Source organism: Stylophora pistillata, chromosome 8, assembly GCF_964205215.1.
Source record: "Stylophora pistillata chromosome 8, jaStyPist1.2, whole genome shotgun sequence".
NCBI lineage: Eukaryota > Metazoa > Cnidaria > Anthozoa > Scleractinia > Pocilloporidae > Stylophora > Stylophora pistillata.
Window position 1 is genome coordinate 14,579,664 of NC_142526.1, and position 15,439 is coordinate 14,595,102.

A 15,439-nucleotide genomic window follows, 5' to 3' on the forward strand; every position below is an offset into this window, starting at 1 on the left:
AATTCAACATTTATATATTGCTTTAATTCAATAAAGGTCTTGGACATCTCAAAGAATAGCTATGATTACACATTAAAAACGAGCAGCTAACTTAGATAACTTGAATAACATAAATTGCCCTTTTTATCTTTTTTTTTTTTTTTTTTTATAAATCGACCTCCCACTGAATCGGTAGGGGTGTTACGAATTTTTTCCTGGTGGCCTAGACTAAAGGAATTAGTGCACGACTGCGGGCTTCTGGCGTGAAAGTATTTGTTACAGGCGATACCAAAGTTACCGAGGTTTCCAAAAAAGCCAGGAAACTGGAATATGCAGAGTCAACAAAAGGAAGGAGATGAGCGTTCTGTTCATACAGAAAAAGAGGCGAAACTCCAGGTGAATTACCGCCGCTTGATAAATAAACTCGCCAGAAAAAAATCCGTCATCGCTATCTTGACTAACTGAAAGGCGACGTAAGATTTCAAAATTAGCATCAGTTGTGACAAACAGTGATGAAGCGAAACCTAACAAGGTTAAAATTTGTTCTTTCAGGCAACAGAGACAATGAATTTTCACGCAAGATAACTGTAAGGAAAGTTTTGGAAATATCGACATGGACAAGGATGTCATTTAATCATGAATTGGTTCAGATATTTTGCAAAAAAAAAAAAATGAATGCTACTCGGTCGTTATTTATGACCTGTGATAAAAGCCTTTCCAGATTGAGCAAAAGCAGAGTTAGTGTATAACTTTTCCCTCATATGTGCTGGTTGAAGATATAAGTTTCGTTTGGAGTACACTATCTTAAAGATGCTTTAATCAACATTATCAATAGTGATGCAGCATAGTAAAGATTAGTACATACTAATAATATTGGAGAGCGTTGAAGGCTAAATCAGCTATTTACCTCTGTGTCGGTGGCTAACGGTGAATATTAACCTTACCGCTTCACAACTCGGTAAATATCCACCATTGACCTTGAGGTGAATAGTTGTTACTTAGCGGCAGCCACATTCTTCAACAATCATATTCTTGTAGAACTCCATTCTAAAGTCATCTTCACGGTATTCTATAGTGCTCAATCCTCTAAGCTTTATTGGAACGCAGCAGGGCTCACCACTCCCTTGGTCGTGTCCCGAAGAATACAATAAAGATCGTATGATTGCATAATTAGTTGGATTGACCTGAAAGAAAACCAAAAATGGTTTTCCTGTGTTAAAATCTTGCCCAATAACCATTTTAAATTGCATTTTGCAAGATTCATTTTGTAAAATTTATTTTGTAAAATTGCCTAAATCCAGCGCCACGCATGCATTAATTAGTATGATTCACTCTTGGGCGAAGTCAACGGATGGAAATGGATCGACTACGAGAGTTGTACTCTTTGACTTCCGGAAGGCATTTGATCTGATTGACCATCATGTTCTGGCGCGGAAGCTTTGCTCCTACGATATTCCAAGGCCGATTTTGTGCTGGATCATGGACTTTTTAACGAACCGTAAGCAAAGGATAAAACTGAGCCGCGATTGCTTCTCGGAGTGGGAAACTGTTCCTGCAGGGGTGCCACAGGGGACGAAATTGGGCCCCTGGCTGTTCCTTATCATGATAAATAATCTTTCTGTAGCAGACACAATTATTTGGAAATGCGTTGATGACACCACTCTTGTCGAATCAGTATTGAAGAATGAGTCTAGCTACATGCAATTACGTGTAAATAAACTTGTAAGACAGTCAGAAGTTGATGGTTTCCAATTCAATGAGTCTAAATGTAAAGAACTGAGAATATCATTCTCCAGATCAGGTAGTCTGTTTGATCATATTACTATCAATGACAAGCAAATCGAAGTTGTTTCATCCGCAAGATTGTTAGGAGTGATAGTCTCGGACAACCTCAGGTGGAACGCACATGAAGAATCTATATGCAAAAAGGCTGCGAAGCGTCTGTACTTCCTAAAACAGCTAAGGCGCGCTAAAGTTCCATCTGAGGACATGCTACTTTTCTATACAACATGTATACGCCCTGTATTAGAATATGCGTGCCCAGTTTTTCATCATTCTTTGCCGCAATATCTGTCCAATGAAATGAAAAGGTTGCAAAAACGCGCGTTGCAGCTGATTCAACCTGACTTATCCTACGCTGAGGCTCTAGTAGCTCTTGACATTGCGTCACTGTACGAGAGGAGGGAGATCTTGTGTGATGCTCTATTTGATCAGATTGTAAGGGACGAAAACCACAAGCTCCATGATCAGCTGCCTCCACGCAACGAGTCCACCTATCGCACCCGCAGCCAGAGATACTTCAAGCTACCGATTTGTAAGACAACTAGGTTCAAAAACACATTTATCATGGCGAACAGTTTTAATTATTAGTAGCTATCTTAATTATTTGTATTTTGGTTTTTCATACTTCTCTTATTGTATTTAATTGTAGATTACACTTTGCGGCTTTTATTGTAGTTATCTTAGAGTAAGAGATAATTTATTCCCATTGTAAAGTTAGTCGTATTTCAGCCGGCCCGGGGGCTGCAATGATTTTACTTCCTAATAAAGCTATCTATCTATTTTGTAAATCATGGGGAATCGCGCACACGGACAATTTTTTCTTCCAGTTCCACTTCTTTGCATTCACAGCACACTAATTAGTGAGTTCCAAGTGTCCCTCCGAGCAGATGATAAAACTTAGTTTAAAGATCTACATTAAAGACGAAAAGGATAATAGGGAGAAGCCACACGCCCAACAAAGGGGCAAGAAATATGGTGCTAATGGCCAGGTCTTGAAAAGTAAGACCAGTCTAGACTCTGGCGAGCTAAGTCAACTGTCAGAACTGTCATTGCGTTAGCGAATAGGAAGCAGGGTCCACGTTAGAACCTTCGACACCTTTTATCTGAACCTTGTTTTTACATTCGTTTTCAAAATTTTTAAGCAAGCTTCACACTATTTAAGGATAATGGCGGTATTTCAAAGAATTTACAAGCCGTTTATTATTAACATCTTTTTTTCAAGTTTCCACTGAATTTGCTCGAGAAGAAAAATAATTTACACCTTTTGTCTCTTTGGTGGCAAAACCGTGGAAAGAAATGAAGTGTGCAAGCGAAAGCGCTGAAAGTTTAACATCGCTATTAATATAAGGTAAGTACCTTGAAGTGTAAATACGTGTATTGATAGATATCTTATTCCTTTAAAAACATAGAAGTGTTTCATGCAAAGTCCAAGGAATTTGATCTTTTTATTCAGTTGTAGAAATTCACTACAGACAACTACCATTAGCTGAGTCGTTGGGATAAGCATTCGACTGGAAGTTGAGGGAAATATTCACTGGAGAGTTGTTGAACGATACATTTGTGAACAGTTCACCTAGAACTCTTGCTGTTAGATCATCACTGCCGTTATTCATTGCTCAGTGTTGTGTTATTGCCAACTACTGATGGAAATGCAAGGCTGTTGACATAAATTTCTCGCAAACGGCTTCAGTGCGTGGACCGTCGCTGGCGTTGGCAGCTGTGACAGTCGTAGTGGTACGACTGCAAACCCAGCCAACTTGCGTGACATCCTTCGTTGTTTTTCTAAAAGAGTATGGCTGTAGGTGGGTATTGAACCCGGGTTGACCTGACCTGTTAGCTCGGAGATTGTTTTTTGTGGGTCGTGTTCACAGGATTTTCTCGCTTTCGCGTTGTCGCTAGCGAAAGAGGTTGTTCATGCCTCTCCAAGAATTAATTGTTCAGTTTAAAACAAGGAAGAACCTCAGGCTCACTTTGAAAAACGCAGTTTTTGTTTTTGGCTCTTTAAAAGGTGACAATAGTTTTGAAAACATTTTAAATTGACTTAGAAACCAAACTTTTGTAACGATAGTTGTTATGTTTACGTAGATGCGAAACAATATCACGTAGCCTCGTTTTCAACTCGTAATTCCACGCTAAATACCTCGCTTTCTTAACCAATCAGAATGCGAGATTGTATTCAACGATGCGATTCTATGCGATACTGATCGGCTATATTGAGACTAAAAAAGCATGCTATTGTATCAAACTTGGAGAGGTTCATACTGTACTGCATCTTTTCGTTGTGTTGTTGTAGGGCCTACCTCTTGCAATAATGGACCATTTTATGCTGAAGTTTACAGAGTTGTCTTTCAGTTTCCAGATGTGTTTAGATAGTTCAGTGCTGTTAGTGTATTTTTTGTGTCGGAATGTGACCTTGTGTTGGTTAAATCTTTGTTTAAAAGTTCCTTCAGTCAATCCAATGTAGTTCTTTGTTGTCTGTGGTGACTTGTGCGTTATAGATAATGCTGGAAGACAGACAATTGTTGTTGAGCAGGCATTGTTCTTTAGATCTGCAGTTACAAAGGCTTTCGTTGTTGTTGTGGTTTTTGTTGTTAGACAGTACTTTCTTATTATGTTTGTTAATGATTGATCCTATGTTCTCCATACAACTGTAACTGACCTTTACGTCGTTCTTGTTGAATAGGCTATGGTATTTGTGATGCTTTGGAAAATGCTTTGATACCAGACTAAGAAATGTTCTGCCAATGTTTGTTTGTACGTTTATGTTGAAAGTGGGGTTGTACCAGATAATGTTTCTTTGTCGGGTTCTTCTGGGTCGGGTGGTCCATCTGTGCTTGTTGTAGGTTAGGGTTTCCGTATATCCGCTGGATTTGAGGGCAGTGTCGTGTAGCGTCTTAGCTTTGTTGAATTCGTCTTCGTTGTAGAAGTTGTCCGATATTCTACGGTTGACTGGATGGAGTTAGGTAGTTGCTTGATTATGTTGGGAGGGTGGTTTGACTTTGTGTTGATGAATAGCGGCTGGTTGTTAGGTTTTCTGTAAGGACAGTACGTTCCATTGTTGAGATTAAAAGTGACATCGAGGTATTTGACGATTTTTAAGTTGGTCTGTATGGGGATGCTGGGTCCGTTGTTCTTGAAATGTCTAGTGATGTCTTTCCTACTTCTTTCGGCTTGTGGTCCGGAGATATTTCTGAATACGGCAAGTCCGTCGTCTCTATACAGTCCGATACATTCTTTTCCGTAGGTGCTACATAAACCGCTGAGAACAAATAGACCCACTAATTCAAAAACTTCCTTGCCATCGTAGCTACACATGGTGACTTCAAAGGAGCTGTTGTCTTTTTTGATCCAGGCCGTACCATTGTTAAAAAGTAGAGATTTTTTTGAATGCATAATAATGTCAATGTCTCGATCCGATATAGTAGTATATTGTTTGGCAAAGTTGATAGAGTCTGATAGTAGCTTCTCGGTGATAGATGGGTAAAGGTTTTCAATGTCGAAGACAGCAAAGGTGTGTTGGTTTTTGTGTTGGATATCGGAGAACCAGTTGATCACAGAGGAGGAGTTTTCCATTGATTAAGTCCAGTTTTTCGCCTGACAGTAGTGTTGATGTTCTCGAATATCTGCTTGCTTAGACGTCCGATTTCACTTTTAACAGGGTTTCTAGCAGCATTTACGACAATTTCCCACAATTAAGAGGAGAGCCGATAGACTTCGAGTCAAAATTAAAAATAGCACGTATGCATCAAAAGAAGTGGGATATGATAGTAACGCCTGATTATAAATCGACTTTAGTAGTCTTTTGATATTCACGATGATTGGACCGCATCGCATCTTTTAGGGCCGTAGGAACTATGTTATAGTGTCGTGTAAGTTTGTAAACCTTCTCCCAAACCCCTCATGATTTTCAGAATGGCGGACCATCATGAGACTCTCGTTACGTCTCTTGTGACACGTTTCGACTTGTTTAATATGGTTTAGCTCAGACTGCCGGGCGATCGTTGAACGAATCTGATCGGTTTTCTTCGAATTCATTTCTAGTTTTGTCGGGTTTAGTTCGATGTTTGTTCAGGGTCTCAACTCTGAATTTCGACTTGTTATCGAATTAAACGTAGAACGGGTAGGTCGCCAAACATTCTCACATGTGTGTTTCCCTCTGAACAGATCTGACAAATCCTTTGAAGAAGAATGTGAATTGAGAGGGGAAAAAAGGAAAAGGAAAAGAAAATAAAAGAAAAAGTTGACATGGCCAGGGCTCGATCCTTCATGGTCCCCTCGCACCCGAGAGAAATAGGTGTATCCACTGCACTAGGTGCGCAGATCATACGAAATTTTTGTACAAAAATAGATTTGAAGCACATTTTTAAATGTGCATTAATTGAATAGGTAAATGTCTTTTAATATATTTACCTATTCAATTAATTTCCTGCCCTGCCCCCGGTCTGTCAATTGACAAGTGTACAAACTCTGTTTTAACCGAGTCCTCGTTTTATCTCCATTTTGGCATCGACAACCCCTCTGCATTTTACACCACATTGCTTTTATACTGGAATACTCTATAATTACACAACAGTAGGCACATGTAATCATAGACTGCCTTTTATTGCTTAAGGCAGAGTTGACCTCGTCAGTGTACCTTTTCCCTTTGAACAGATCTGCTAAAGGAAAAAATTCAGTTGCCATGAAACGATAAGACTATGGTCATCACCCGTAGGGCAGTCATAACAGAAATCATTTCTTCACGTAATTCAACTGAATAACTTTGAAGTGAAACCATGCTTATTCAGTAGCGAGATCAAGGTAAAAAATCTCTTCTCGCAGAGATTTAATAGATAAGCCCCAGAGGAACCGTTGTAGGACCCAAAACTAATCCTCATTCGGGCTCTGAGTCGACCAGACGGCGCAGTTTGACCTTTAGACCAAGAAGAACATCGTATTGCGGGGATACAAATCAGACCCTAAGAACATGAAGTAAGTGAATCCCAGCTCACCAAGCTTCGAGCAGCTGCTGAAGGAACAGTTCAGTAGAGGGAAAATTATCTACATCATACGGTTTCTTACTTTAGGTAGTAACTAACAAGCCATGTATTTACGTCATTCGCTACGGAGTGCAAGTTTCAATACTTTAACTCATCACATTAGCAACTCAGATCGAATGGCAAAATAGAATCTGGAGTTGAATTTAAGAAAAAATAATTTAAACGAGAACTCCGAGATGGGTAGGCCCCTTACTAATCTTGTTGGAGTACACAGATACGCTTATGTTATTTCATCGCCCTTTACGTCCATTGTCACGGGAGTGATACGCTTTTTGCCTTGCCAAGAGTCTTTAAGATAACAGGCGCTCTCTTGTCCCTTTTCAAATAGCTTATACAATGATGCAACTTCTCAACCGGAAAAAAGGAGAGAAATAGGAAGTTAAGAGCGATGTTAGAAACTCAGAAAACTGTTGGTTTGTTCATCACTTGCCTGACGCTGCAGACCTGCCACACACTTGTCAGACCTGAGTCTGAGTTCTCATTCTATTCACCAAATTATATTCCTAAAACTGATTTAGGCTAGTATCAAGATCCCTAGCCTTGGTCCTTTCTCTTTTCTTTAACAGCTACTTAGGCTCACACAAACGGCACAGAGCCTTTCGTAAATCGGATCATGTACAGTGGAATCCCGATTTCCCGAACCTCCAGGGGAAACGTAAATTGGTTCGAGAAATCGGGAGCTCGAGAAATCGGGGGTGAAATTACAAGTGGAGCAAATCCAAGGGAAACAAGGTTTGGTTCGAGATATCGGGAGGTTCGAGAAACCGAGGGTTCGAGAATTCGGGATTCCACTGTACTAACAACATGCAAGACTTTTCAAACGCGAAAATGCTGTCTTTAATATTATCTGCAAAACTAGGTTTTCTGGTAAAAACTACCCAGGTCAGAAATCTCAGTTACCTAACAAACTATTAATTGGTGAAAAAAGGAAGAAGAGATTTTAGTTTAGTCTCTTACCATAAATTAAAGATTTTGATCCATTAGATAAAAATAAATAAATTGGATGGGATGGGATTTAGCAATGGACACAAACTGAGGAAATCATACTGAGCTGGTAAACTTACTTTATTGCTTAGTGGAAATTTGCAGTCTCCACCACACCTGTAGGCGTCATAAAACTTAGGAAGAATGACGCCTTTCCCGAGAACGTTCCTGCCCATTAGAATCCGCATAGGACGTACAGAACAAGGTCCCTTGTCGCGAATTTCGCGAGCATGTCTGGACTTTTGCTTGACTCCAGCCAATGTCCTGTACCAATGATATAGATCATAGAAAATAACGTTGAAGTATGTTACTCTTCCTATCCTTACCGTCAACATTTAATAAAAATTGTCGAAAAGTGTCATGAAAGGCTTTAAAGTAGAAAACTGGGAGGAAAAATGTTGATGTTGTTGTCCTCTGCGTCAGCAACGTCCTTTCCCGCCTCTTTTGTGTATCGCTCGCAAAAAGCGACAGCATGGTAATCTTTGTTTTCTTCAAAAATTGAACATTTACTGCATATTGGAATTTCACATTTCAAGCAAGTATGTTTGGTCGCGTCGAAACACTTACTGATCAACTGCCGGACTTTATTTAGGTACCTCTTTAGAGAAGTGACCAAATAAAATACTTAAAACTTCCTTACAACGACCATGCCATTTAAACAACTTTCGTTCTTTATAACATTTATCAAATTTGTTACTTTAAACTGCGCCGGCCCCGGCCACAAACTTTCTTCAGTTAATTAATTTCGGCCGAAATAAGTTCGACGTCTGAATCAATTCAGCCAGGATTAACTAATTTAGGTCGGCCTAAAGTTGAATTCGATTCGGCTCGGCTGAAGTACGGCGTCTGAACTGGGCCTTATCAAACCTTGATAATATTAGTCATAGTAGTTATCAGATACAATGAAATATATGAACTTCATATATTTTGAACTGCGGTATTAGATACGTATGATGCACGATCCTCGCAGTAGATAGCGCTATTTAAGCTGATTTTCGCTATTGCTTAAATAGCGCTATCTACTGCGAGGATCGTGCATCATACGTATCTAATACCGCAGTTCAAAATATATGAACTTCATATATTTCATTGCATCTGATTTATCACTTTCACGGGTTTATTACGAATCAACTTAACGGCCTGCTCCCAGTTGGCTTGTTAGCTCAATTGGTAGAGCGCTGCACTAGTATCGCAGAGGTCAGTGGTTCGAATCCCGTACAGAACTGATTTTTTTTTTCAGGTCTGATTTTCGCTATTGCTTAAATAGCGCTATCTACTGCGAGGATCATGCATAATACGCATAGTAGTTATCTTTGACCGTGATTATATGAAAATCATATAGGTGAAATGGGGGTTGAGAAATGAATCTCAAAGCGACCTTTGCGGTAATGAATACTACTTGTGCAGTTGTGAAAATAAGGCCTGAAAAAAAAAATCAGTCTTGTGCTGGATTTAAACCCATGACCCCTGCGATACCGATGTAGTGCTCTACTAACTGAGCTAATAGCCAACTGGGAGCTGGTCATTATGTTAGCTTATATAATAAACCCGTGAGGTGATGTATTAATGATTGTAAATACATGAAAATCTTATATACGATTTTCATATATTCATAGTTTGACAGGCCACGTTTAAAAGCAGTAAGTGACTCTGCCTGTCTTAAATACGTATAATCAGTGTAGACGCTATATGATGAGTATGAGATGTCGAATAACAAATAAAAGTATAGAAGTTGTTATTGTTGTTCAGTGATGTTGTCTCATCGTTGTGTCGTAGTTTTGGATGTCAGTGTTGAAGTGGTGCTGCTTATGAGTGTGGCAATCTCAGATATAGCCATTCATACATTGATTTACCTATTCCCAATTGACATTGAATCAATCTCCGGAAGTTTGGCCTGTGTTTGTACCACCAGTAATGGTGTATCTTTGCGATACACCAAGTGCTCCACATTAAATGGCTGCAGCCTGAAATATGAACCACGGTTAACAAGCGGGGAACGCATCCACCTTTTCACCAAAGCGAGAACGGGTAAGGCCCATGACATATCACCTCTCCTTCGCATTTTAACGGCCCGAACAGACTCCTTGGTATACAGATTATACAACACAAGGTTTTCACTGGAGACTGAGGATGGCTGGGAGTCATAATGTTTAACCATTACTCTTATTTCTGCTGACGAGGTAAGATCAGTGATCCGAATACTGGACAAGTTTACATTGAAGACAACTCCGTTGATTATTGGAGTAACTGCGAAAGAAATACATGCATTCAATTTTATTTTTACGCAATGCTTTGAAGGTAGTTCTGAGACTCTCTGCTTAGTTCCTAGACGATAAAAATAGCCCTATCAAATCGTTCCTTCCGAGTCAGAAAAGTTTGTGCGGACCGGTTGGAGGAAATAGCTGAATTCATCACTCTTAAGCAAAAGGCACCGATACTCTACTGTAAAAGGCTCAAAAATCAACAACAGTGATAAATCAAATGGAACAGCGCAACGAACAATGCACCAGTCAAAGTAGAAAGAAAAGCATAATTGAAAGGTGAACCACCTTTCACAGCAAATCCCACAACAATGTGAATCGCACAAGCAAACTTTCCGCACACGCAAAACACATAAAACGATGATGATTACATTCAAATAAAATTCTGGAACGGGCCGACACAGAAAAAAAAAAGCAATAACAGCAACAGCATTCGTAATTCATTCCAACAACAACAACACAAGAAAAACGCTCTAGTGTCTTTTCGAAATTGAACACAAACATCAATTTTATAATCCAACGACTTGAACTCACGGTTATATAACACATAAAACCTACAAACACTTTTTGAGGCAAAGGAAGATTTCCATATCATGTTATTCCAAATGTTATTTGATAGTTTTTATTGGGTAATAGCTGGGTAATCGTTGGCCGCTTATTTTGAAATTTAAGATAAGCAATGTAACAGTCTTGAATCAATTAAGTCAACAATGAAGCGATTCAGGTGCTGAAAGAACAAAGAAAATATCTTAATGGCGGTTAACCTTATTGTTCTGATTTCTTATTTCTTATTTTTCGCTGCCCTCAATCTTTCATTTTTTCGTTTATAGCGATATATCTTTCTATTCATTTATCAACCGTTTATCTATTAGCATATTTGAAGACTGTATTTAAGGGTGGACAGTAAAATGTTTTGACGAAAGAAGCTTCGATCAGCGTTGATATCTTATTTGATAAGAAGTTAGGAACCATTTGCCGATCCAGACAGGAACGGGAAATGAACTTTTATCTTTTTTACTTTTGTCTTGCAGCTTTTCCGAGCGTAGATTATATCGAATGCACTTTACTAGATACGACAAAAAATACATGATCCCTTAAGCGATCAGTATTGTAATGGCGTACAAGCAATTCTAATCGTATGGCATCGGACCAGTTTATGATTTGGCTACAATAAATAACGCTCCAAGTAATGACTAGAATAAATACGCATAAATGGATACATGAATAAGACAGGCACTGGTGAATAGACTGGTTCCACTTTTCTGCGCCTGCCATTTCTCACCAATTTCGGCGAATTGCTGTATATTTTGCACACAAGAAAGCATAAACAGAAAGCCTTGCGCCCACTACCTACGAATAACGCCGCTTTGGTGTTGTTACAAATCTCTATTTCTACGGTTGTCATGAAAAAGGCTAACATCTTTTAATACAACAGCATAAAATGCAAACTATACAGGAAACCGCGAAAGCAAGTTCTGTCGTTTCCCCTACTCTTCAGCCCCTTTTGTTTAGTTCATCTGATGCAGTTAGCTTACTAGAGAACAAAATAGTGACTAGGCCAGACTAAAGACATTGAGGCGCTAACTTGAGCGTTCAATGTTGATAGAGAACGAAAATTGGACCTCTTCTGAACGATTAGCCATGACGAGTATACAGTAAAGCTGTAATATCCTCCGCTGAGTAATTGCTTTGGACTATAAGTTCGGTCAAAATAGTCGCAGTTTCTAAGATACTACGAGTAAACTGATCCTAACATTACCTTGACCCGTAAATAAGTACACCGTGGTCCTTTCTTCGTTCTGAGTTTTCCCGTCGCTTATGAAAAAGGTACAGTACAAATCCTTTACTGAGACAGGAATGTTAAAGGCCGAAGTGTCTTTAAAATGCGGACTATGAAAACCATCGAGGAACATTATACAGGGTTTACCCGATTCTGTGGCTGTCCATTTCAAGCCAAATGCCGTAACGGAAAGCAAGATATAGTGTAAACGCAACATCGTTGAGCTCTCGGACTATTAAGTCAGTTGCTGAAAAGACTTTGATTACAAAAACTGTGCGGAAGGTGTACAAGAACTTGTATTATTACATCGCTCGCGGCGATCGTGGGCAAGACGAAGCTAATCCTGTGTTCTAATTGGCTACCCAAGGGGCAAGATGGGCCCATCTTACCCGCTCGGGATTACCCGTATTGATCCCGCGCATGAAAAAAATTGAATTAGAACTACGTTCGTAATTCTAAGGCAATGTCGGCGATGGAAATGCAAAGAGCGGCAGAAGATAATCTGAACAAAGAAAACAGAAACGACTCTCGTGAGTTTGTTGTGCTGCAAACACAATATCCAGCCATTTTGACCTCACGCTTGGTTAATAACGCATATACAAAGGCAATTAAGTAAGAGCTTATGTTGTTGTCGCATGAGGTGAGCGAGCTGGTGACCCTCTTTGTCGGATAATCTTGTCCGCAATTAATAGTCAATGTATAGCTTTATAGTTCACCAGCAGTGTTTTTATAAAAAACCGTTCTGAAGGATCTCGATACTAGTTTAGTTAATTTTTTGGTGTTTTTCTCCCTACCGGATCAGATTAGTATTAAAATAGAATGACATTGAGACAAAATCCTGTTAGGAAAAATTGTTATTGTCTACACGGGATGCACGTATTCCAACTCTTTGTATGCGTCAAGCGTTTTGTCCTGTGTTGTTGTCTGTTCTATGTATTTTGAACGTATCGCTATGTAACAAGCAAGATAAATTTTTCCATTCGACATGGTACTAATCTCGATTGGATGAGAGGGCACTTATGACCAAAAACAGTGAAATAATTGTCATCTCCATTAAGGGGACTCATACTTTGCATAAAACATTCCAAATAACCTTTATTTCTGCTCAATATTGTGGGAACACACAAACAAGCTACCGAAACACATATCCCTTTGATGGCCAAGTGCAAGCGGTGGAAGTCTAGAAAAGAATGGAGGAAGAAAAACAAGAAGGTATGCACAGAATTTCAAAACTTTAACATGACTTTCATATCAAAACAAACAAAAAGAAAAAAACGGAGTTGCCAACAGCGGTACATCAGACATAATATAAATACTATCCGACTGGCTACAGATGACTAGCCATCCTCCTTTGCCTGGCATACTGTAGACGATGCAATCGACTCAAGCTAAATGAAAAGCATCAAGTCAGGAACAAAAGCTACAGATGGGGAAGGATCATTTTGAGAACTTCCTAAGAAAGGCCCCAGTCATAATTCACGTGTCAGTTGTGAAAGCAATCGACTAGTACCTCTTATGGAGAAGCCCATTCACCGACCGATAGTGAGACAGTTCCAGAAAAAATTTAAAAAAACGGTAAGGGAGCGGGCCAAGAAGGAAAGACAAAGAGCTTTAAAGATATTCTGCTTCAAACCCGCAAAGGGATGTATAAACAAAGCACGATTTAGGTTCGGACAGAAGGCTACAGTCTTTCTTTGTCAAAGAGGGAAGATCTCTCACTCACCAGTTACTACAGGTCTATAGACCACTTTCATAAATGGCTGCCGGATTAATATTCTTTTGTTTAAATTTAAAGAAGCCCTTCTGGCCTCGTTCTCCAGTACAAAATTCAAAAGAATACATTATCTCAAGCGAGGCCAGAAGGGCTAATTTAAATTTAAACAAAAAAATATTAATCCGGCAGCCATTTATGAAAGTGGTCTATAGCACTTACGGTCTTTACTACAAAACTCTATGATACGGATCCAGCCCGCAATCGAGAGCTTTTTTCAGACAAGCAGGATAGATCCAGAAAGAGAGGACCGACAATGAGACAAATGTTGACAATAAAAATGGTCATCTTGGGCGTGAGAAGGAGGAACTTAGGCCTACTCTGGGGCCTTAAGTCGCCGTAACTTTGGGCGACTTAAGGCGACTTAAGCGAAATTGGCGGAAAAAACATTGCGACTTTAGGCGACTTAAGGCAACTTAATAATTTGGATATATCAACAAAGTTGAAATGGTAAAGCAACTTAAGGCGACTTAAGGCGACTTAAGGCGACTTAAAAGGATTTTATTTGACTGAAGTGATAAAATCAAAGTTAGCAACAGTCTTTCCATAAACCATAAAAATATTTACAAAATCCCTTGCAATAAACACCATAGTCAGTTTGGTTACTTTTGTATACCCATAAGTCACCATAGTCTAAAATATCCAGATTTCAAACCAATTTAGCTAAAAATAAATAGACAGAATTACCACAACAGTTATTGTTAAATTATGCAGTCAAAGCTAATGAATAAATAGCAAGGAAACCAATTTAGCTTAAAATGTTTAGACAGAATTACTACAATAGTTATTGTTAAATATTATACTGTCAAAGCTAGTGAATAAATAGCCAAGAAAACATCATGGGTTATATGCCCAACATAAAACAAACCTATCAAAAATATACACATAAAGACACACATTTCTAATTTAAGAAAAGAGACATGATTTGCATAAGACTATCAATAAATTTTCCACATAATTAATTAAAAATAACTTGATTATTTAATTATTTCACAAAGCCCCAAAAATTATAAAAATTGTTATCTTGGTAAACTTGTCTCCCATATATTTGCCACTTGCACTGTCAATTTTGGCATGAAAGTTTGGCAAGTCGCATGCCTTTCCAACAGCATCCAAAATTGCTCGATCCTTTTCAGGGATCCAACCAATTTGTTGTTCTCCTGCCTCGGTTGGACTAAACACTCTAATACCATACTGAGAACCATATGCTAAGGTCTTTCTCCACTGTCGGATCAACAGAAAACTTCCAAGCATTCAAGTTCTATTTTTAGCCTGGTGTCAGTATTACGCGTTAAAAAGCATTCATTGTTACCTCAAAACTGTCCAGAAACTAACGAGTCACGACGAAATTCTCCAAGCTGATTCTCCCTGCAACCTTTGCGTCACTAACTAGTTTCCATGCTTCGAAGTTAGGAGCGGGACGACACTTTAGGGTTTCTCTCGACAAGTACGCCCGGTCGCCCAGTTAAACTTGCAGAGTGAATTTTTTTTAAAGCTTTTTAATCATTTTTTTTTTTTTTTTTTTTGCACAGATAAATTAATTATTTCTTAGTACACTTTTCAGCAGGCTCGCGCGTGTGTCATTCTTACGTGCACTTTTGGTCACGGGACAAAACTTAAGTCACGTGATCAAATATTTCTGGCGGCCACGTTTGCCGTAAAAGGCTTTTCTTGGCTTAGAAGTGGTTCATCAAAGTCTCAAGATAGATAAATATTTACACCTTTAGTAGGTTCGTCGAGCTACAAAGTTCAAATGTTTTCAGTTGGTCGAATACCACGTTGGAAGTAGCTAGTACAGATTAATGGGTTTATGCTGGAGAAAGGGCCCACTTTTGTCATTATT

General features: G+C 39.0%; 1 protein-coding gene across 1 annotated transcript; it reads right to left on the bottom strand.

Annotated features, from left to right (window-relative positions):
* On the bottom strand, window positions 1-12,214 carry LOC111338406 (protein decapentaplegic-like). Its single transcript, XM_022944892.2, has 4 exons — window positions 11,805-12,214; window positions 9,638-10,031; window positions 7,865-8,048; window positions 1-1,163 (listed from the first exon to the last, which is right to left on the bottom strand). Exons 1-4 carry the CDS (start codon window positions 12,040-12,042, stop codon window positions 978-980), a joined length of 1,002 nt encoding a protein of 333 aa, XP_022800627.2. The 5' UTR covers window positions 12,043-12,214; the 3' UTR covers window positions 1-977.
* Window positions 12,215-15,439: the final 3,225 nt, after the last annotated feature.

Bases quoted from the DNA above. Each gene is read 5' to 3' on its own strand.
- LOC111338406 (XM_022944892.2), bottom strand. From the start codon at position 12,042: ATGTTGCGTTTACACTATATCTTGCTTTCCGTTACGGCATTTGGCTTG. The intron at 8,049-9,637 runs GTAAATCAATGT...TCATTGGTACAG, and splicing joins TCAATGTCAATTGGGAATAG to GACATTGGCTGGAGTCAAGC. The intron at 1,164-7,864 runs GTAAGTTTACCA...GTTTTCTTTCAG, and splicing joins AATTTCCACTAAGCAATAAA to GTCAATCCAACTAATTATGC.